This window comes from Zeus faber (assembly GCF_960531495.2).
Source record: "Zeus faber genome assembly, chromosome: 11".
Lineage (NCBI taxonomy): Eukaryota > Metazoa > Chordata > Actinopteri > Zeiformes > Zeidae > Zeus > Zeus faber.
In genome coordinates this window covers 19,337,477-19,361,026 of record NC_137205.1, presented here as the reverse complement: position 1 = coordinate 19,361,026, position 23,550 = coordinate 19,337,477, and the positions used below count along the sequence as shown (strand labels likewise).

The 23,550-nt window shown below is 41.0% G+C and overlaps 1 protein-coding gene across 2 annotated transcripts; it reads left to right on the top strand.

The window, feature by feature from the left end:
* Nucleotides 1-11,241: 11,241 nt before the first annotated feature.
* LOC307236872 (myosin heavy chain, fast skeletal muscle-like) lies at nt 11,242-21,693 on the top strand. 2 transcript variants are annotated; one of them, XM_080009438.1, is made up of 40 exons: nt 11,242-11,285; nt 11,401-11,621; nt 11,722-11,865; nt 11,970-12,126; nt 12,281-12,308; nt 12,405-12,513; nt 12,602-12,694; nt 12,804-12,867; nt 13,088-13,186; nt 13,298-13,401; nt 13,498-13,636; nt 13,726-13,844; nt 13,954-14,103; nt 14,178-14,348; nt 14,425-14,731; nt 14,887-14,969; nt 15,084-15,171; nt 15,268-15,385; nt 15,489-15,612; nt 15,693-15,829; nt 15,925-16,180; nt 16,336-16,578; nt 16,727-16,903; nt 17,000-17,145; nt 17,334-17,424; nt 17,531-17,920; nt 18,046-18,172; nt 18,288-18,406; nt 18,577-18,773; nt 18,857-19,040; nt 19,137-19,302; nt 19,391-19,515; nt 19,734-20,042; nt 20,127-20,330; nt 20,413-20,538; nt 20,654-20,824; nt 20,923-21,027; nt 21,111-21,206; nt 21,316-21,447; nt 21,543-21,693. In XM_080009438.1, exons 2-40 carry the CDS (start codon nt 11,418-11,420, stop codon nt 21,561-21,563), a joined length of 5,823 nt encoding a protein of 1,940 aa, XP_079865564.1. In that variant the 5' UTR covers nt 11,242-11,285; nt 11,401-11,417; the 3' UTR covers nt 21,564-21,693. The 2 variants fall into 2 exon arrangements, with proteins under 2 accessions (XP_079865564.1, XP_079865563.1); XM_080009437.1 differs by having other exon boundaries at nt 13,298-13,636.
* The last annotated feature ends 1,857 nt before the right edge of the window (nt 21,694-23,550 follow it).

Below are 23,550 nucleotides of genomic sequence, written 5' to 3'. Positions count from 1 at the left end.
AAAAATACTAAAGTAGTAATGTTTTTTATAAATCTATGAATAAATAAACAAACTAAGGAAAGTTATTTCACTGACTTCAATTAGAGGACATATAATGAAATGAATTGTTTGTAGTGGGCTACACATAAGTTTTGTAATTGTAACAAATCTTATCAAAATATTTCAAAACACATACACAATAAACACATGTCCATTGTATTATTAAATTGCTTATGGTTAAAGTTACCAGTAATTATAAGTGTAAGTGTGAATACATTGGTATCGCTGGAATTTCTTTAAATTCTGACAGTGATGTTAATGGGTTTTTATTTTGTTGAACCTACTCTGGTGCGTGCCAGTTTGTTTTTTTTATTATTGTAAGAATGTACAAACAATCAGTCATACCAGTTCAAAACAGGCAATCATAATAACAATGACTACAGTGCATCAGAGAAGGATTAAAATAAAATAATAAAACATTGTTTTTATATTTATAAACAAATAAGATTAATTTTGGTGACAGACTTCTTCGGATAAAGATTACGGAATACATTTTAACTACTGATGTGCATTTCTATGAGTTACAAATTTATGAGACCTTGTATTAGTTTCAATTTCGATTAGAAACAACTTAAAAGATAGGGTTGAATTAAGAAATGTAGCTGTCTGGATATGACATTTCTCTAATAAAATGGGTTAACAATAGTGCATAAATTGTTATATTCACATTCAAAATAAGTGACAACATAGTTCCCTTCAATGAAACTAATAATAATAATTGCATGCGTTGTTTTGCACAATATATATTTCTCCAAGTTTTTCCGATATGTATTACTATCGGCAACCATAGAACATACAACACTTTCTTGCTCAGCTTTGCAGAAAGTATTTATTATCAACCTCTGAAAATCTTAAAATGTACATTTGGAGTTTTGGTTGGATATGTTATGTAATATATTCAGATGTATGTCCGATTTTGTTTGTGATAAAGAATCTGAAAGGAACAAGCCAGGCGTTGCACCAGTTAATGTCTGTAAAATGAGAGCTCCAAAAAGACTTTGCACATGGTGTTATTTTCCCAGTACTGTAGGGACACTGTAATATGACTGTTGGAGCATTTGTAATTATGTGGGGATTCTGGATTCCTGATTCTGGTACACATTATAGACAGGAGGGAGATACAAACCATAAGTCAGTCCTGGATTGTAAAGGTCTATTGGCATTGCGTCAAGTCGACTTTCTTATCAGAATTTAAGAACCGCCAAACATCCATGACTGAAAGTTGTTTACAAATTGCATGTAAATATGTTGTGATGTATGTAAAATGCAGTACTTTTGAAACTGAAGCGCCGGGCTGTTCTTGCAGGTAGTCAGGTACTAACTATAAGATCATCATTAGAAACTCCTCCGATGACCAAGTGTGCCTCCTTATATTTGTTTTCAAGTGTTTCTAGTTTCACACAAAGTTATGTAAACATAACCCGTGCATTGCACTGCTGCCTCACAGCAAGAAGGTCCTGGGTTCGATTCCTGCCTGGGGGGCGCTGTTGGCACCGTGCTCTGGCGGGTCATCTCCCGAATAGGAGCTTTTCTATGTGGAGTTTGCATGTTCACATGGGGTTTCCTCCACCTAACATCAGTAAGGACCCCCACCAAAAAACATGCGCACATCACCATCGTCTGACCAGCGACGGTACCAGGTCCCCGGGCGCCTCGACGAATGCTGCCCACTGCTCCTGGCTGCCCCCCCCCCCCGGAGGAAGGACAAGCCGGGATGGAGAAAAGGCAGAGGCCTCATTTCACCGGCCACCACCCCAAAAAAAGCATGTGCATGTGTGTGTGTATATATGCATGTGTCGTTGTTGTGCGGTGTGTCATGTGACGTATAAAGATTCTTCTTCTTCTTCTTCTTCTTCTTCTTCTTCTTCTTCTTCTTCAAACGTGTCCAGGAGGATGGCGACACCTGCTGATCGCTGGGAGGAATGAGGGAAATTATGTCGGTCACCCCGTTGTGCGTTCCAGAGCTTTCATATCGCCATCACCCGGAGATGGGAACGCGAGTCAAGTCACTGTTTGGATGACCTGTGACGTCACTTGACAGAAGATTAATGACTTGGGACCAGAGTTTCCGGTGGGACAAAATTGGCGCCGGTCAACGTGTCCTGGGAGGCAAATGGGAGAGATTCCGGTGAAATATTATCTGTATTGATCTTAAAAACAATTGATTGGAAGGCTATATAGAGAATGACATCATCGAGGCATGTAGATGTATACATTTTTTTTATTGAATCTTAAGAATAAAATAAGTCCCGTCAGTTAACGCTATTTGAAAAAAAAAAAAAATATCCTTGAAATCAAATAATTTCTGTTCGTGAAAAAAAAAACTAACAAGTGCAGCCGCTTTAATTACCATCTCACTCAAATAAAAATTTGATCAAACCAAAAACAAAATAAATATGGCAAGTAGGTCTGAATAAATAATAAAGTTTGTGGTGTCAACATATTTTATACAATCAATATATACCGTCTGCTTTAGGTGGGAACTTAAATTTCCCCCAAAATACACCAAACTATGGATATATAATTATTATTGTATAATAAGCAATGCTGCGAAGGAAAATTCAGATGATGCATTCACTGAAAATCGGAAAAAAATTATTTAAAAATACAAATTTGATTGAATATTGACTTTTGCATTTTTTCAATCAAAAAGTTATTTGGGTGTTTGTTTGAAATTGATTTGTTTGGTTATAAGTTGAATGTTTTCAAATATAGAAACTTTATTAAAATAAAACGTTTTTTTCTATCATCTTACAATACATATCATCATATCGCACAGCCCTAATATTAAATATAAAATATTAAAATGTTCAACGTTGACAATGTTCACATTACAAGTGTCTGTTTTTATTTACATTCTACACAACGCTCCAACTTCAGTGGAATTGGGGTTTGTAATTCCAACCTCATACACCAGAAGTAATTGGGACAAGTCCCATGCACTCACCGGTGGACACAACACACATACACACACACACACACACACACACACACACACACGGACACACATTCAGGCAGACTCATCACAGGCAGACACACAACACCAGCACCTGCATTGTACATCCCCCCGAACATCCTCTTGATTACATCTCTCTCCTTTTCTCCCTCATTTACGGCCTTAGCTATCACAAGAAGAGGCCACCTGCCAAATTGCTGTTCCAATTCTCCTGGACATAGTTCTGTTTTTGTCAATACTGTTTTGTCAGTAATGTTGTCGTCTGATGTTTCTATGTTTACGTTTTCCATGTACATGTTGTTTGTTTCTATGTTGATTTGTTGTTTCTATGTTTATTTGTTGTTCCTATGTCTATTTATCTCACCCGTAGTGATTCACCCCCTCTTGGAGAAGTGATAAGTTTAAAGACCAAAACATGGTAAGATCGTTCTCCAAAGTGGGGATTGGTGGCTGTCTTGTGTAACAAAAAAGCTGTGCTCAGGGCAGAGTTGTTGCAGCAGTTCTTGATGATTAAAGAATGAATGGAGTGTGGCATTGCAGGATGAGAAGTTGAACTCCACTTGCAGACTTACTATGTCCGAGGTGCAATGGCACAAATACTCTGTTTTGTATGCCAAGCATGCTGGCAGCACAGGTTAAAAAAAAAAACCTAAAATGCCAGCTAAAAACTGTATCAAATATGGGACTTTTAAACAAAATGATCTCACAGATAACCACTTTAACAAATAATTTTCCGTGAAAACAACCACTTACGATCAACAGAGTTCTACGCCCTTAACAGGAAGAGCAGGTCAACTCCCACCTGTAGGAATCAGGAGCAAGCTGACATCACTCAGAGTCTCAAAAAGCTCAGTCAACAAGCAGCAAGCCAAGAGCCGTGACATTGGAAAGGTATCTCTCTGAAGTGTTTGTGTGAAGAGCCTCTATACAGTAGTTATGTTGTCATTAGAGGTCATTAATGTCATTTGATATAACGCACTTTGTTCTCAGCTGCCAGGCTAAATTAAAACCGGGGCTTGAATACCCTCCAAAACAATTCCATACACCCTTGAAATCCCATAAAGGAAACTGGAGCACTTTATATTTTATATATGTATGGAGCAGTGTTGATCATCTCAGAGGTGACTTGATTCCATATTCAAAAATAGAGCTGCAGCTATTAGTCAATTCATCGATTAGTTGCTAATTGTTAAATTAATCGCCAACAATTTTGATAATTGATTAGTCGTTTTGAGTCATTTTTAAGGAACAACATTTCCAAATACTCTGACTCCAGCTTCTTAACTGTGAATATTTTCTGGTTTCTTTAATCCTGTATGACAGTAAACGGAATATCTTTGGGTTCTGGACAAAACAAGAAATTTGAGGACGTTGCCTTGGGCTTTTGGGTAACAGTGATTGACATTTTTCAGCATTTTCTGACATTTTATGGACAAAACAACTAAAAGATTGATCGAGAAAATACTGTTGTTCTTCAAGAAAGTTCATAAAATATGGACTTAGTGTCCAGATCAGTTCAATAAACATAACTTCTTCATTACCCTGTATTACCCCTGCATTTACTGTATCTTGTAACTACATTCAGTGGTATAATTGTATGATGTATCATCTTCTTCATCTGTCAATACACTTAAATGGATTTTGTAAAAAACATTGGATTTGCATTTTTATCATATTTATTTGTAAAAACATGACAGAAAACTCAAATCTGTTGGGAAACTGTATTATTAAAAAATGTATATATTATAATTATGAATTCTCAGAATTTTGAAATCGAAAACTATTTGAAACAGAAGAACAGCAGAATCTACAAACATGGGTACGTCTTGTTTGAACCCTATGTCACAAACACCACGTGGTTGAAGTTTCATCCAAAGGGATCCACATACGGAACAGAAATTAGAAAAAAATAATGACCAAATTTGACCAAAATTACAAACGCGGTCCAATGCATTCAACGCCAAAATATGTCCAACCCGGCTAAAAGTACCAGTTTACATTTATTATCTCAATCATTTTAGATCACTGCTATTTGACATAACTATGTACTAATAAACAAACTGTAGATCCTTTGCCACAGTCACACGCTGTGGAACATGTGGTTTAGGAAAAGGAGTGGGCTGGATAAATCAATTAAACAGATCAGATCAAGTTCTGTAGACTCGGAGTACAAATGGGATTAATGCCTAATGACATACAGTATATGATTCTACATTTGCAAAATGTCTTTCCAAATATGATGCTGTATCAATCACACCTTAGCATATTTGTCCAGATTACAATGGGGGGGGGGTACTTAAAGTTAGTATGATTGAGGGAGCACAAGTCTCATGAAAACAAACCACAATGCCAAGTCATGGTCTAACCTGAGACCTCCCCAACTTCTAGACGACCTCCCATTTAGATTCAGATTTTACCCTTTTACACATTTATTCATATAAATTATAAACATAAGTGACAAGAATAATATGCTCAACTGTCTACCTGTTCCTATGAGAAGAATATTTTCTGTGTATGTGTCACTACAATCTATGAAAACATTTAACAAAGATTTTAAAAAAATAAGCCAACATTGGATCAGACATCAGATTCATCAAAATGTCACCTGTCAGCTGAGCATCAATTCAGGTGTATCAACAAGGCCAAGGGCCCAGACAACAACCAACCCCCGGATACTTAAAGCGTGTGACGGGCTTGTGTTCCAGCTCCTCTTCAAACTCTCCCTGAAGCTGAAGAACGTGCCACAGCTCTGGAATACCTCCTGCATTGTTCCGGTCCCAAAGAGGGGAACAATGCAGCAATAAATCAGAAAAGAATATGAAATAGCAATCGGTGTTCAGAGAGAATAGTTAACACTTATTCAAAGTATTGAGGGGTGACATTTGAGCAGTTGACGAGTTGGGCTAATTTGCTTGATGCCATTTCACTACTGTTGTTGGAATCCAAATGCTCCGCTGCCTGTTGACATGCTGAATAATCAAATGGGAATTCTGACAGTCTCAATTTAATGGCCCAACTTGGTGCCAAAGCCGAGTCTGGCACGTTTGTGAGCATTCACATAGAAAATGTAGAGACTTAGCAGTGGCACATGAGGTTGCAAGCACACATTGGCCACTGTTTTCAAATGAAGGATTCCCTATTGAGGCCTTCACCTCCAGGCCACCATTAGTCATGCATTTTCTCTAACCTGTAAAGGTTATTCCCAAGTCTATGAGGGTCAGCCCTGACACAGCGAGTACCCTAAAGGCTCATGCCCATTTTTGAGGACAAAGTGCATGGGGATCAAAGAGTACCTCATTAGTACCTCAAAGCTCCTCATAAGTTTGAGGACCGGGGCACTTTGTGACATCATTGTGCCAGTTCCGCCTGCCACACCCAAGTGGCGTTTTCAGGGCCCTCCGACACAGGGACACAGGCGAAGGGATTGAAAACAGTTTTATTGCAGAGAGTGGGCAAGGTGGAACAAGCCCGGAGCGGATGTAGGAGGGCCGCCGCGGTGAGCACGGAAGCCTAGGGCGCGGGCCCGGGTGGAGCCGCCGCGGGTGCAGATCTTGGTGGTAGTAGCAAATATTCAAACGAGAACTTTGAAGGCCCAAGTGGAGAAGGGTTCCATGTGAACAGCAGTTGAACATGGGTCAGTCGGTCCTAAGAGACACAGGGCTCCTCCCCTGTGTGTGTGTGGGGATGGGGGTTTTATCTGTTGGTAGAAGGCATAAAGCCACCCTGGTCCTGGGCCCAGTTACCTAGACAATCATCATCCGAAGTTATATAAGTCCAAGCTTCGTCTCTCGGAAGTCACAAACCACGGGGTGTCACAAACACCCCGTGGTTGAAGTTTCATTCAAATCGATCCACATACGGACCAGATATTAGTGAAAAACTGACCAAATTTGATTGATATCACAGACACGGTCCAATGCGTTTCACACCAAAATATATCCAACACTATCGGCAACAGACTCTTCGGAAACCTACGAGCAAGGTTGAGGTGTCATTTAAACCAGTATTTCACAAGAATCTCGTGGTTTGTATTTAATCCAAATTGATCGTCATACTGAGCATATATTATAGAAAAACCAAACAACTTTGACCCAAAAAATTCCGCAGTCTTGGTTAACTGACGTGCCACAATTCGTAAACAAAACGAACAAGATGAGATTTACAGAAAGACGTTTTGTTGCGTCAACTTGATACTATTTACTATAAATGTACAGATTCCGATTGAGAATGTCCAGTTGGACCGTGTCCAGTGTGTGGTGTAGACTCAGTCACTCTGTAATGGTTTGACGTTACCAATTATCGATTAACGTGTGCATTTATATAGCTTCTTACCTGGTAGATGTCAGTAGATCTCTTTGATCTTTATTTTATCCTCGTGGTCCCTATTACTTTGCCGGATTTATGATAAATACAATTAAAAGTAGTCCACAAAAACTTGTCACCGCGTCCAGTCGAAACCACTGAAATGTGCAACTGAGTGATGCGTCCAAGATCCAGCGGGCTGTCGGAAAACTAGAAGCCCTGCAATGGTGATTACTCACAGAAATACCACACCGTTTTTCGTATTTCATGGAAACGTAACTTACTGAAAATGTAATTCGAGGAAAAAAGTCAACAATATGTATGGCATTACGTATGAAGCGTATGGAAATGCATCATACCAAATGCCATGAAACTTGGATTCGTGAAATTAGATGGACGTAACTCCATTATGTTTGTAAGTTCAGTATAATTCGCTTCATTACACAAAAGCCCCAAAATCCAATATGTGCCTAAAACAAATAAACTGGACCCTGTGTATTGGTTATTTTGTCCAGCTGTTTTGGACAACTGTTTAATAAAACAATTATCTGACTTGTCATTTCTTGTCCTTCCTTCCTGTTCTTCTAAACTACTGTACTTTACAACTTACAAACACAATTAGGACTGTTAGCTCAGCTATTTAGAACTTTTATTTAGAACTGAACTAACTCATATGACACAAATTGTGTCACTTTAGAAATTAAAATCAATAATTAACGTCTGGTTGAAATCGCAATGCTTCATACGTAATGTTATGACAGTTTGAATCGTGGAATTACATGGATGTTTTTGTTTTTTGATGCATTTCACAAAAAAAAATTGTAACACGGACCAAAAACAAATTCCTTAATTGCTTGTTCTTACTCCAGACCCACTCGCTCTTTTTCTCCTTTTTGTCAACAAATATCTTTATTGGTGATCTATTGATTGGTATATTTATTGATACAATGATATAAGTTAAGATAAGATATGATAAGATAAGATAAGATAAGATGAGATAAGATAAGATAAAAAGATACTATGAGATAATGATGAGAGCGATGAAATAAGGCTTTATCAATCGCATTCAGCAGCCTATGTGAATACTTCATTGTCCATTTTTCCTGTTAATACCTGCACCACGCGACAATGCAGTTAAAATGTTATCTTGCTTTCAAGAGTGGTGTGTGGTTTTTTTTTTATCATACTAACAGTCAATATCATCCAATATCAATAAAATGGGTTCAAAATTTAACAAAATACTGCAAAATAGAAACAGAGCTGTCAATGTTGAAAATGAACAAATAATAGGATGTCTTATGTCATGACATTTCAAGCAAAGGTTGAATTAATGCCTCCAATGCCTCTTTGGTTTAGCTGATGAAGAAAACACTTAATTGCACAAACTGTTTATCTCTTACATTTTGTAACCTATCCGAAGTTGACATAATTTTAAGCGCTGGTTCACTACAAGCAGATCTCTTTATTTCCTCTATAAACCCTATTTACTGATATGAGCTATTGTCACACTCGTCTCAAACGTCATAGTGTTCTACCATTGTTATCAGACCAAATCAGGCTAAAAATAGAAACATTTCCACAGACCTATATGTATAAGACTCATGGGTGCAAGTGAGGTAAGCACTGAGCATTTGCAAGAGATTACCAGATGCTGCCCTTCATTAGAAGACAAATGTCCAAGACTGTCATTGAAATATCCATTTTTAAAATGACCGTTTTGTGTTAAAGCATCCCAAACGCCAACCCTAACCCGTAAAACCCTGTTTGCATATGATCCAGTCTAAGATATCAAATCTTATCTAACGTTCCTCACATGACCTGAATGTACTTGACCCGAATGCCGGGTGGCACCTCCAGACAGCTGACTGGAAAACATAAGACCTTGTCAACAGATCATCTACATTCTAAGAAATATTAAGTCATGTCTTCATCCTCAACAAGAAATGTTATAGCAGGCAAACCTACAATGGAAAGAATGCTGGGGAACATTTGGAGTTAATGATAAAATGCAACACAGCCATCAGTCTTGCTGCTTGCCCTTGCCGTTTTATTTACAGTATATGCTCATTGTTGTTGTGAGGGATGGGTCATCCCAGCTCAAGATTGCCCTTCTTGATTGAACAAGATTGCCCTTGTAATCTGATGTGATGTCATCATTACTACATAGGATGCAGACGTTCTGGCGTTGAATCACTTTTCCTTTGAAAATGTTACACAGATTTAAAAAAAAAAATTGAACAATGAGGCAAGTTCGTCAAACGATCTGAACCAGTGCCATCGATGCTAAGTCGACGTCACTCAAGAGTTGGGGTTTTTTTGCCGTGCATTTGAATTGTAAGTCTTCCTTCGCTAATCTGACAATCAAATTCATTTATACTGTACCTCCATCAGAGCGCTGGCATCCCCGACATGTTGTTTATTGGTGTTGGACTTATTTTGAGTCTTAACCCAGACGGTATGGCAACTGTTCATCCAGTCCATTCCAAGGTGATATCTGATACATCTTATATGGAATAGCACTCAGCCTCAATTGTATATCAGAAATCGGAGATGTGCTGTTTCCTTGCAACTGTACACCAGTGACATTTAGGGGCTCCTCCAAAACCTCAGTCTATGTCTGCACTTTGCACACTCTGGTAAAGATTTGTACGACTTTTTCAAGTGAACTGCCCTCTTTGTTAACGCAATTATTTCACATATCTGTGTGTAAATAGCCAACAATTCAAGTTATGTTTTACACACACTTTAGAATTAAACCAGCGTTATACTTGAATATAGACTTTGATATATTGTTGAGGATCTAACTATACAAATTATTTTTATATCGGTCACACAGAACAGAATGACAGCGACCCTCAATGTGTTAATGCTATGAAACTATACACCAGTGACATTTGTGTGCTTCTCCAAAACCCAGCGCCATGAAAGGAAATATTAAACTCATTGTCAGCACTCAGCCCAATGTCATTAAAGAGACCATTTATATTCAATAGCTCTCTCTATTAAAATATGTGGCTAAAAAAAAGACAGTGCCCTTATTAATTATTTAAAAAAATTCCGATCCCATTGCTGGCGTATCACGACTTTTACAAGGAGCATACGATTAAATTGTTTCCGATTAACATATTGTGGCATGCATTTATAGAGCGATGCCTATACAATATTATAAATGTATTTATAATGATGTATAATGTATTTCAGCATAAAGGTTATCACGGTAAGATTGTGAGGTAGCTTAATTGCTTATTTTACTTTATTCTGTGCATTTTGGGTGTCATGACAGTAAAATCCACGACTCCATTGAAACAGCAAATCATTTGCTGAGCGATACGCTTAGTTTTACCCTATTTTTAATTGATTTAATTATGTTATTATTCTACTTTGTAAAAATGTATTTTGTCACTATGTTGTTAGGTGGTAGGTTGGTAGGTGCTATACAAATTAAGCTGATTAACATTAAAGCAGCTCAACTACATACACGTTGGCTTATGTGAATGGATACTTCCTTAACGTCATTGAACAATCAACTAACCGTTAATCCATTGACAGTTGAGGAAGGGGCCAAAGATATACCTTGAGAAACATGCTTAGCAGACAACATCAACACTTTGATGTCCCTGTCACAAGATTAGCGACAACATGACTAGAATACATGACCAAACTAAGCGGGCTGCTCCTCCTCAGAGGGCAGTCTGCACTCCTCCACATCCTCTATAAAAGAGTCCGAGGGGACTTCACCAGCAACTGAAAGGCTTCCAACACAGGTGAGTGCATTCATATAATAATGATCATACTAAGAATAGCGTTAGTGACTGCTGTGCACCAACAGAAGCAATAACTATATAAGCGCTCCATCTCTTTCGTCGGCGTATTCATTATATGTTAAATATCTGAATAAAAACGAGTGTTGTGTCAGCTAATGTTTGACCTTTACAACCTTTCAGAGAGTCGAGTCGACTGCATCCTTTTTCTGCTGGGACCAACTGAAGTAAATATTTCTTATTTGAAAATGAAATTAACTCAAAAAAAAAAAGATCTATTGAACTTTGATCAAAACATGTTGACAGACGGTTATGACTTTAATGTTTCTCTTGGGCTCATAGTCTCCTCTAGTGCCACCATGAGCACGGACGCGGAGATGGAGGCCTACGGCCCCGCAGCCATCTACCTCCGGAAGACGGAGAAGGAGAGGATCGAGGCTCAGACCACGCCGTTCGATGCTAAAACCGCCTTCTTTGTTGCTGAGGCCGAGGAGATGTACCTCAAGGGTAAACTCATCAAGAGGGACGGCGGCAAAGCCACCGTGGAGACGATCACCGGGAAGGCAAATACAATTTTTGGATTCTCTTTTAAAATTTGAAACGGGTCTTTGTTTTCAAAGCGTTGTTTGATTCATCCGAGAACTATCCCCAATTGATTTGCAGACCTTGACAGTGAAGGAGGACGACATCCATCCCATGAATCCTCCGAAGTTCGACAAGATTGAGGACATGGCCATGATGACCCACCTCAACGAGCCCGCAGTGCTGTACAACCTCAAAGAGCGTTTTGCATCCTGGATGATCTACGTGAGCTCCCTTCCTGTCATTCAGTTCGCCCCGCGAGTCCATAATAAAGCTACGAAAATATTCACGGTGAAAAATGAAAGTAATTCCGTCTCGACTCTTTGCAGACCTACTCGGGGCTGTTCTGCGTCGTGGTGAACCCCTACAAGTGGCTCCCCGTGTACGACGCTCAGGTTGTGGGCGCATACAGAGGCAAGAAGAGGATTGAGGCTCCACCGCACATCTTCTCCATCTCTGACAACGCATATCAGTTCATGCTCACTGGTAAATGATCTCAGAGTTGTTTCAAATTGTCTCAAATTGCACCAACAAAATGTGTTTATTTCAACATTTCCTTATTACAATGTAAGGATTTCGCCTAAAGCATTTTATGTGCGTGCGTGTGTGTGTGTGTGTGTGTGTGTGTGTGTGTGTTTAGATCGTGAGAACCAGTCTGTCCTCATCACGTGAGTATGATAAAAAATTTCCATGTGGTCCATCAAGACCTGGCCAAATCGGTGCAACGAAGCAGAATAGACAAATCAAAACTTCCAATCCCACAGCGGAGAATCTGGTGCCGGAAAGACTGTCAACACCAAGCGTGTCATCCAGTACTTTGCAACAATTGCGGTGGCTGGAGGCAAAAAGATAGAGACTTCTGGCAAGATACAGGCAAGAGTGTTTATACATTAAAGAAAAAATAATGCATTTGAAAAATTCATTTAAATTTGATCCTGCTAAATAAAACACATCTTTGTAGGGCTCACTGGAGGACCAAATCATCGCAGCCAACCCTCTGCTGGAGGCCTACGGCAATGCCAAGACGTTGAGGAACGACAACTCCTCTCGTTTTGTAAGTGAATGAAATTGTGAAAAACAACTTTACTGCAAAGATGATTCCGGAGATTTCCCTTACACTGAGTGGTTTTTTTTCACTGACAATGTTTGGTCTGACTTTTTAGGGTAAATTTATTAGAATCCACTTTGGGGCCTCTGGTAAACTGTCTTCAGCTGATATTGAAACGTGTAAGTAATATTTTCATGACTTGGATTTGCTGTGAATAAATATCCCAGTGATTTAGGTGTGAATATATTTCTATACTTCATCATTGATATTATGATATAATACTGTATATAATGTTCAGTGTTTAAAGAAGACATACGTCCTGTATATGTACAGTATGTTGGTCTTGATGATCAATAATCAATGTTTTCTTTAGTGAAGAAATATATTGTAAACTTACAGACCTGCTGGAGAAGTCCAGAGTCACCTTCCAACTAACGGCTGAGAGGAGCTACCACATCTTCTATCAACTGATGACCGACCACAAGCCAGGGCTTATTGGTACTTAACTGCACAATTATTTATTTATTTATTTTACATTTTTCTGCACGTGACTATGTTTTAATATGAAATGACATATGTCAAAGTCAAATGCATTTCCTCTACTTTCAGAGGCTCTTCTGATCACCACCAACCCCTATGACTACCCGATGATCAGTCAGGGGGAAATCACTGTCAAAAGCATCAATGATGTGGAGGAGTTCATCGCAACTGATGTAAACAAATCATTATCAAATGTATACCGTATGTTTCCATTGGTGATTTCAAACAATATGCTCCGATTTAAAACACTTGATGTGAATGCGTTGCAGACTGCGGTCGACATCTTGGGTTTCACTGCCGACGAAAAGATTGCCATCTACAAGCTGACTGGTAGTGTGATGCAACACGGAAACATGAAGTTCAAGCAGAAGCAGCGTGAGGAGCAGGCCGAGCCCGATGGCAATGAGGGTGAGGTGGATAATAGTGTTTCGGTGAGAAATATGAAGTGGATATTTATTACAACCATCCTTTGCAGCTGAGGGCTGTCTTCATTACAGAGGCAGATAAGATCGCATACCTCATGGGTCTGAACTCAGCGGACATGCTCAAGGCTCTATGTTACCCGAGGGTCAAAGTCGGAAATGAGATGGTGACAAAGAGTCAAACTGTGCCACAGGTAACCTTAATAAGCACAAAGTAAAACTACGGTAAACCTAAAATAATAATTAAAATATAAATATATTTCTCTAACAAATATTGATAAAACCGGATGCCGTTATTTTTAGGTGAACAATGCTGTCAGCGCTCTCTGTAAGTCTGTCTATGAGAAAATGTTCTTGTGGATGGTCCTCCGTATCAACGAGATGTTGGACACCAAGCAGCCCAGACAGTCCTTCATCGGTGTGCTGGATATTGCTGGATTTGAGATCTTCAATGTAAGTCAGTTTAAAAAAGTTAATCACAATGCATCAAAACGATTTAGCTTTTCCACTAATGTCACTTCCAACAGTTCAACAGCTTGGAGCAGCTGTGCATCAACTTCACCAATGAGAAACTGCAACAGTTTTTCAACCACCACATGTTTGTCCTGGAGCAAGAGGAATATAAGAAAGAAGGCATTGAATGGGAGTTCATTGACTTTGGTATGGACCTGGCTGCCTGCATTGAGCTTATTGAGAAGGTGAGTGGTCTCTGCCAAAGAGGTTATTGGTGGCCGGTTTTCCATCAATGAAAAACACGTTATTTTTCTCCACCAGCCAATGGGCATCTTCTCCATCCTTGAAGAGGAGTGCATGTTCCCAAAGGCTTCAGACACGTCTTTCAAGAACAAGCTGCATGATCAGCATCTTGGTAAGACGAAGGCCTTTGAGAAGCCCAAGCCTGCGAAGGGCAAGGCAGAGGCTCACTTCTCGCTGGTTCACTACGCTGGAACAGTGGACTACAACATCAATGGCTGGCTGGACAAGAACAAGGACCCCCTGAACGACTCTGTGATTCAGCTCTACCAGAAGTCTGCAAACAAACTACTTGCCTTCCTTTATGTCTCCCATGCCTTAGCTGATGGTAAGATCTATAAGATACGTACACTGAAAATTAAAGACTTCTTTAGTTTGTTGATTAAAGTAATGCAATGTATACGAGATCAACATGAACTAAGCAATAAATTGCATTGATAAAGCAATTCATGCACTTGTAAAACATTGTGTTTTGTAATACAGACGCATCTTCAGGTGGTGGCGGAAAGAAAGGTGGTGGAAAGAAGAAGGGTGGTTCCTTCCAGACTGTGTCTGCTCTTTTCAGAGTATGTTGCTATACACTCAATATGCACATTTTATTCTTTATGGTAATTGACCCATTTACAAAATAAGCAGCACTCCTTCTCTTTTTTCCTTAATGATCAAATATCACCTCACAGGAGAACTTGGGCAAGTTGATGACCAATTTGAGGAGCACTCACCCGCACTTTGTGCGTTGCCTAATTCCCAATGAAACAAAGACACCAGGTTTTGCTTTGTTTCTTTGTTCCTGGATTTGACGATTTTTGCTTTTCAGGAATCAATACAATTCTCATGCAATGAATGCTCTTGTGAAATGCCCAGGTCTTATGGAGAACTTCCTGGTCATCCACCAGCTGAGGTGTAATGGTGTGCTGGAGGGCATCAGAATCTGCAGAAAGGGCTTCCCCAGCAGAATTCTCTACGGTGACTTCAAGCAGAGGTACACAGGATATTGAACACATCAATTATGAATTCATGAAATGTATGAAGATAAAAATGTTTCTACATATTTCTAAATCTATTGTTAAACATTGTCTTTGCAGATACAAAGTATTGAATGCCAGTGTCATCCCTGAGGGACAGTTCATTGACAACAAGAAGGCTGCGGAAAAGCTCTTGGGCTCCATTGATGTGGACCACACTCAGTACAAGTTTGGACACACTAAGGTCATTTTCTGATGGGAGATATTAACGGGTTCTAGTTGCATATGATCCTTAATGCATTTGATCATTATTTGACAACACAGGTGTTCTTCAAAGCTGGTCTGCTGGGTACTCTGGAGGAGATGAGAGATGACAAGCTGGCTGCTCTGGTCACCCTGACTCAGGCTCTCTGTAGGGGTTTCCTCATGAGGAGAGAATTTGTCAAGATGATGCAGAGGAGGTTTGATTATGATACAAAAAGAGGCTTTCTGGGAATGTTTTTATACAGATGCCAAACAAATACATACATTAAAATAATGGAATCTTATTTCCCAGAGATGCAATCTTCACCATCCAGTACAACATGCGTTCATTCATGAATGTCAAAAACTGGCCATGGATGCACCTGTACTTCAAGATCAAGCCTCTGCTGAAGAGTGCAGAGACTGAAAAGGAACTGGCTCAGATGAAGGAGAATTATGGGAAAATGACATCAGACCTGGCTACTGCTCTGGCCAAGAAGAAGGAACTGGAGGAGAAGATGGTTTCCCTGCTGCAAGAGAAAAATGACCTTCAACTGCAAGTAGCATCAGTAAGTTATACAAAAAAGACTTAACTTAATTAATTTTGCAATGAATACCATTTCGCATCAAATAACTTTTTGAAATGTTATTGATTGACTGCCTGTATATCCTACAAATGATTAATCAGTGACATCAAATATTGTCGGATTAATCTTAACTACAGGAAAGTGAGAATCTTTCGGATTCGGAGGAAAGGTGCGAGGGGCTCATTAAGAGTAAGATCCAGCTCGAGGCCAAGCTCAAAGAGACGACCGAGAGACTGGAGGATGAGGAGGAAATGAATGCTGAGCTGACTGCCAAGAAGAGGAAGCTGGAGGACGAATGTTCTGAGCTGAAGAAAGACATTGATGACCTGGAGCTCACCTTGGCCAAAGTGGAGAAGGAGAAACACGCCACTGAAAACAAGGTTAAATTCTTTGGAGAAAAGCATCTATTTAACCATGTTAAATAGTGAGACATTCAAAAAACTAAATGGAAATAGAGAAATATCCTTTCGAATTGCTTACTTTAAATTGTTCTGCCTTTTTAAAATGTGTGATCCATGTCAAATTCAGGTGAAAAACCTGACGGAGGAGATGGCATCTCAAGATGAGTCTATTGCCAAGTTAACCAAGGAGAAGAAAGCCCTCCAAGAGGCCCACCAGCAGACACTGGATGATCTTCAAGCAGAGGAAGACAAAGTCAACACTCTGACCAAGTCCAAGACCAAGCTGGAACAGCAAGTGGACGATGTGAGGAACCACTGATGGACGGTGTGATTTTATTGTGTATTTGGAATGCCTCAAATGCCCTCAAAATGTAGCTTTTGCGTTTCCTTTTTGCCGTAGCTTGAGGGTTCACTGGAGCAAGAGAAGAAGCTCCGCATGGACCTTGAGAGAGCCAAGAGGAAGCTTGAGGGAGATCTGAAACTCGCCCAGGAATCCATAATGGATCTGGAGAATGACAAACAGCAATCTGAGGAGAAAATCAAGAAGTAAGTAAAAAAAAATGTCTTGTACATAACTAATACCAAAAACTCTTTCTGTGTTAACCTTCAGTAATTATCGCAAATATATGTATGACCGTATGTATATGTATGTGACAAATAATCTCTTGAACTTGAACTTGAACTTGAAAGTGTTTGTTCATTATCATGAATATTATGTGTTCTCCACATTAAAGGAAGGAATTTGAGACCAGTCAGCTCCTCAGTAAGATTGAGGATGAACAATCTCTTGCTTCTCAGCTTCAGAAGAAGATTAAGGAACTCCAGGTAAAATTAACATCAGTAAATTCAAATAAAGAAATGGTCAGTGATAAGCTGGTATCTAGTCTTTGGTCTAATAACCTAACTGTTTATACCTTTGCTTCCATTCTAGGCTCGTATTGAGGAGCTGGAGGAGGAGATCGAGGCTGAGCGGGCTGCTCGGGCCAAGGTGGAGAAGCAGAGAGCCGACCTCTCCAGGGAGCTGGAGGAGATCAGTGAGAGGCTTGAAGAGGCTGGCGGAGCCACGGCTGCCCAGATTGAGATGAACAAGAAGCGCGAAGCTGAGTTCCAGAAGCTGCGGCGTGACCTGGAGGAGTCCACCCTGCAGCACGAAGCCACGGCCGCAGCCCTGCGCAAGAAGCAGGCGGACAGTGTGGCAGAGCTGGGAGAGCAGATCGACAATCTGCAGCGAATTAAACAGAAGCTGGAGAAGGAGAAAAGCGAGTTAAAGATGGAGATTGACGACCTCTCTAGCAACATGGAAGCTGTGGCCAAATCAAAGGTTCGCACTTTGTCCGAAGGGAAATCATTCCATGCGAGCTTAAATTCTTCATCAATGAGTTGCATAATTCCTTTAGCATTGAGTATAATTTTGTCAGAAATCACAATATTTATTTATCATCACAGAGTAATCTGGAAAAAATGTGTAGAACTCTGGAGGACCAGCTGAGTGAACTGAAGTCCAAAAATGACGAGAACATACGTCAACTGAATGACATTAGTGCACAAAGGGCAAGATTTGCAACTGAGAATGGTATGTGACATGCAATGTTGAATCATGTACTAAAACGTATGTATTACATGTATTATTTTGTTATTATTCACTTTTATGAGTTCAGGCATAACCACGGACACATTTTGTCTTTCAGGTGAGTTTTCCCGCCAGATTGAGGAGAAAGAATCTCTTGTTTCCCAGTTGACAAGAGGGAAGCAGGCCTACACTCAGCAGATTGAGGAGCTCAAGAGACACATTGAGGAAGAAGTGAAGGTATGTTGAAGGTTGAACTTTGTCAGGTATCCTTGGGGATTGCCTTCAAACATTAGATGTGTCCATTCAATCATCTGCCACTGCCTTGAGTTTGAGATTGGATCCCTGATAATAAACCGAGTAATTGTTTGATGTTTTGATGAATAGATGTCCGTTCTGTCGTCTCACAGGCCAAGAACTCCCTGGCCCACTGTGTCCAATCAGCTCGCCATGACTGTGACCTGCTCAGAGAGCAGTTTGAGGAGGAGCAGGAGGCCAAGGCTGAGCTGCAGCGGGGAATGTCCAAGGCCAACAGTGAGGTGGCTCAGTGGAGGAGCAAATACGAGACTGATGCCATCCAGCGTACTGAGGAGCTGGAGGAGGCCAAGTAACTCATCCTCTCTTCTTTTATATCACGGCAAATAGATTCATTATGCAAAGCTTGAGAAAAAACAAAACTTTTCTCTATAGGAAAAAGCTTGCCCAGCGTCTACAAGAGGCGGAGGAATCCATTGAGGCTGTGAACTCAAAGTGCGCCTCTCTGGAGAAGACCAAGCAGCGACTGCAGGGTGAGGTGGAGGATCTCATGATAGATGTGGAGAGAGCTAATGCCCTGGCTGCCAACCTGGACAAGAAACAGAGGAACTTTGATAAGGTAAACAGCTGAATAAGGATCCAAAACCTGAGGTAGTAAATCAAATGTCATTCAAAAATTAACAGTGCGCACTATGTACTTATTGATTAAAATCAGGTCCTGGCTGAATGGAAGCAGAAATATGAGGAGGGTCAGTCCGAGCTTGAAGGAGCCCAGAAAGAGGCTCGCTCTCTCAGCACCGAACTGTTCAAGATGAAGAACTCTTATGAGGAGGCTCTAGATCAGCTGGAGACCATGAAGAGGGAGAACAAGAACCTGCAGCGTAATGTCAAATACGGATGAGACAAAATTGAACTATTAGATCCAAGAACTGTAAAACATTTCAGAACAATACACCTTTTTCTTTACAGAGGAGATATCAGACCTGACTGAACAAATTGGTGAAACCGGAAAAAGCATCCACGAGCTGGAAAAATCAAAGAAAGCAGTTGAGTCAGAAAAGGCTGAAATTCAAACTGCTCTGGAGGAAGCTGAGGTAAGGCATTCATTTATTTGTTCAATCATCATAAACCACTTGGTTTTTTGTTTTTTTTTGGTTCATTCCTTATTTTTCTATTCATACACAGATTGAATTTGAATATGTAATTGAAATCAACTGGGCCAATACAATGTAGTGTTCTTCACTTGTTACACAAAATATTGCTGTTGTTCTTCAGAACTGTGTTTTTAAATAGTATTTGAACTTGCTTCAAGGGTACACTGGAGCATGAGGAGTCTAAGATTCTCCGTGTCCAGCTGGAGCTCAATCAGATTAAGGGTGAGGTTGACCGGAAGCTGGCCGAGAAGGACGAGGAGATGGAGCAGATCAAGAGGAACAGCCAGAGGGTGATCGACTCCATGCAGAGCAATCTGGACTCTGAGGTCAGGAGCAGGAACGATGCCCTGAGAATCAAGAAGAAGATGGAGGGAGATCTGAATGAGATGGAGATCCAGCTGAGTCATGCCAACAGGCAGGCTGCTGAGGCCCAGAAACAGCTGAGGAACATCCAGGGACAGCTCAAGGTAATACATCCTCATGTACCACGAACGCAAAGAGCTGATAAGTCAATACAGGATCCTGTTAAGAAACATCTTGTTTGCTTTCAGGACGCCCAACTGCACCTTGATGATTCTCTCAGGGGACAGGAGGACATGAAGGAGCAGGTTGCCATAGTGGAACGTAGGAATGGCCTGATGTTGGCTGAGATTGAGGAACTGAGAGCTTCTCTGGAACAGACTGAGAGAGGCCGTAAAGTGGCAGAGCAGGAGCTGGTTGATGCTAGTGAGCGTGTGGGACTGCTTCACTCTCAGGTTTGTGGAAAGCAATTTACATGTACTACAATCGTACTTTGTGTGACCATCAAATCTTCATTTTTTTTTTTTCAATACTCAGAACACCAGTCTGCTGAACACCAAGAAGAAGCTGGAGACTGATCTCTCCCAGATCCAAGGTGAAGTTGATGACACTGTTCAAGAAGCGAGAAATGCTGAGGAAAAAGCTAAGAAGGCCATCACTGATGTGAGGTTATATTAGAGTCACAAAGCCTTTCTATTGTAGATATACAATTAGTGAGAGTGATGAGCATCTTCATTTCAAAATGTAATTGGAACAAAAATGACCGTCTTTAATACAGGCGGCCATGATGGCCGAGGAGCTGAAGAAAGAGCAGGACACCAGTGGTCACCTGGAGAGGATGAAGAAGAACCTGGAGGTGACGGTCAAGGACCTGCAGCATCGCCTGGATGAGGCTGAGAACCTGGCCATGAAGGGTGGCAAGAAGCAGCTCCAGAAGCTGGAGTCCAGGGTACAGGAAATCAATGCACCATTTGGATTAGAGTATGATCATCCTATCGACAATTCTCCCAGAATTTTGAATCTCGCCTGTACTGACTTGTATGACAGGTGCGTGAGCTGGAAACCGAAGTTGAGGGTGAACAGAGACGTGGAGCTGATGCCGTTAAAGGAGTCCGCAAATATGAGAGGAAAGTGAAGGAACTCACCTACCAGGTACTTCCCACCAGCTCAGAAAACCCTTGTGATGTCTCCTTGTTTGTTTTCATGCCTTCTCTCAATAATTCTTATCTCTCCAGACTGAGGAGGACAAGAAGAATGTGACCAGACTTCAGGATCTGGTCAACAAGCTGCAGCTTAAAGTCAAGGCCTACAAGAGACAGGCTGAGGAGGCTGTAAGTGAAACCTCGAAAATATTGGATGATGAAAGTGTCTTTGCAAACCCAGTGACTGTATCAGAGCAGTGTACAAGAATTATTCACTAAATTTGAGTGACTTCTCCAGGAGGAGCAGGCCAACACGCACCTCTCCAGGTACAGGAAGGTGCAGCACGAGCTGGAGGAAGCGCAGGAGCGTGCTGACATCGCTGAGTCTCAGGTCAACAAGCTGCGAGCCAAGAGCCGTGACTCTGGAAAGGTATTACTCCCGTTTTTGCATGTGTCAACAATGTTATTATTGTCTTATCTCAATGTCTTAACCATAATGATTTCCTTCTCATTTATCCTCCTCAGGGATCTGACTCTGCTGAATAAGGACAAGAACCCTGTTAGGATCCAAAGGGACTCATAGAATATGAATCCTTGGTGCAATAAACAAAATTTAAAAATAAACAAAATAAATGTGTGCTAAATGTATAATAAATGTTGTTATAAATGTAACAAATGCTCCAAATGTTTGTGTTCATTCGTAATATTCCTTAGAAAATAAATAAATATGGCTGCAAAATGATTGTGTATGAGAAAAGTAACATGGGTATGCTATTTATATCTAAACCTATCATTACCTATTTTTTTACACCTATTTCAATACCAATTTGTTCACATTCAAAATGAAAATGCAATGTACTTCTTTATTTGGGACATACCAAAAACTGAGATTGAATTCATTTTTCCACAAATAACATTTTGTCTTGTTATCTAGCCACACAGTGTTCATGTTTAACCCTGTGGTTCCTGGAGTCCATAGTGAATAAATACAGATTTTGAATTGTGTCAGGCATTACAATATAAGCCGCCCACCATTAAATTAGAATTTTCTGTCTAATCCAGTCTAGGACTGACATTAAATGGGGAGTATATTACATTATGTATACGAGTACTTTCATAACGTAAGGCTCACTATGACATTTTAATGGCACACTGTGGTGTGGGGATGGTGTGGTTTGAGCAGTTGCACCTGACCTGGATCTAGGTAATTAGGGACCCAGGATCAGAGTGGCTGCATACCTGTTCGTTGGTTGGTCTAACGAGCAACAGGTTAAAACCCCCATCCACACACACGCTCAAGAGAGAGGAGCCCTGTCATGACCTGTGTCTATCGGCTCCGGGGCTTGTTCTATCAAGCCCCCTCTACAATAAACGTGTGTGTTTTCCACAACCCTGTCTGTGTCTCTGTTCCGGAGGTCCCTGAACACGCCACTTGGATGGCGCGCGGTAGGCGAAACTGCCACACTTCCACACTGGCACCTGAACAGGGACTCTCCAGCACGGGGAAGGGACACAGAAGGGCCGTCCGAAGACACCCTGGAGCCACCAGCAGGTCAACGGGCGGCCCCAGCACCAACCCTCTCCCAACTGGCAGCAACAGCACCCAGGGGGTCCAGCAGAGGACCGGGGGAGAGGCTTTGGCCAGGTATTCTCCTTGGCCTCAGCTTGGTGTCGGGGGTATGTGGTGTGGGGGTGGTGCTGTTTGAGCAGCCACACCTGACCTGGATCTAGGTAATTAGGGACCCAGGATCAGAGTGGCTGCATACCTGTTGCTCGTTGGTTGGTCTAATAAACAACATGTTAAAACCCCCATCCCCACACACACTCAAGAGGGAGGAGCCCTGTCATGGCCTGTGTCCATCTGCTCCATGGCTTGTTCTATCAAGTTCCCTCTCAACAATAAACTTATGTGTTTTCTACAACCCGTCTTCTGTGTCTCTGTGCCGGAGGTCCCTGAACATGCCACTTGGGTGGCGGGTGGTAGGTGAAAATGCCACATACACTTTAACAAAATGTCAATGATTCAGTTCTGTGTTCCACAGTATAAGGTGAAACTGCCAGTTGAAGTCATAAACTGGGGAAAGACGCTCTTTGTGACTCAGTCGCAGAGCCCTGAGCAGGCTGACTGATCAGCCACAACATTAAAACCACTGACATGTGCATCTCGTTCCAATGGCACCTGTTAAGGGTGGGATATATTAGGCAGCAGGTGAAAAGTCAGTTCTTGAAGTTGATGTGTTGGAAGCAGGAAAACTGGGCAATCGTAAGGATCTGAGCGACTTCGACAAGGGCCAAATTGTGATGACTAGACGAATGGGTCAGAGGGTCATCTCCCCAAGACAGGTCTTGTGGGGTGTTCCCGCTATGCAGTGGTTAGTACCTACCAAAAGTGGTCCAAAGAAGGACAACCAGTGAACCGGCAACAAGGTCATGGGTGCCCAAGGCTCATTGATGCATGTGGGTAGTAAAGGCTAGCCCTTCTGGTCTGATCCCACAGAAGAGCTACTGTAGCACAAATTACTGAAAAAGTTAA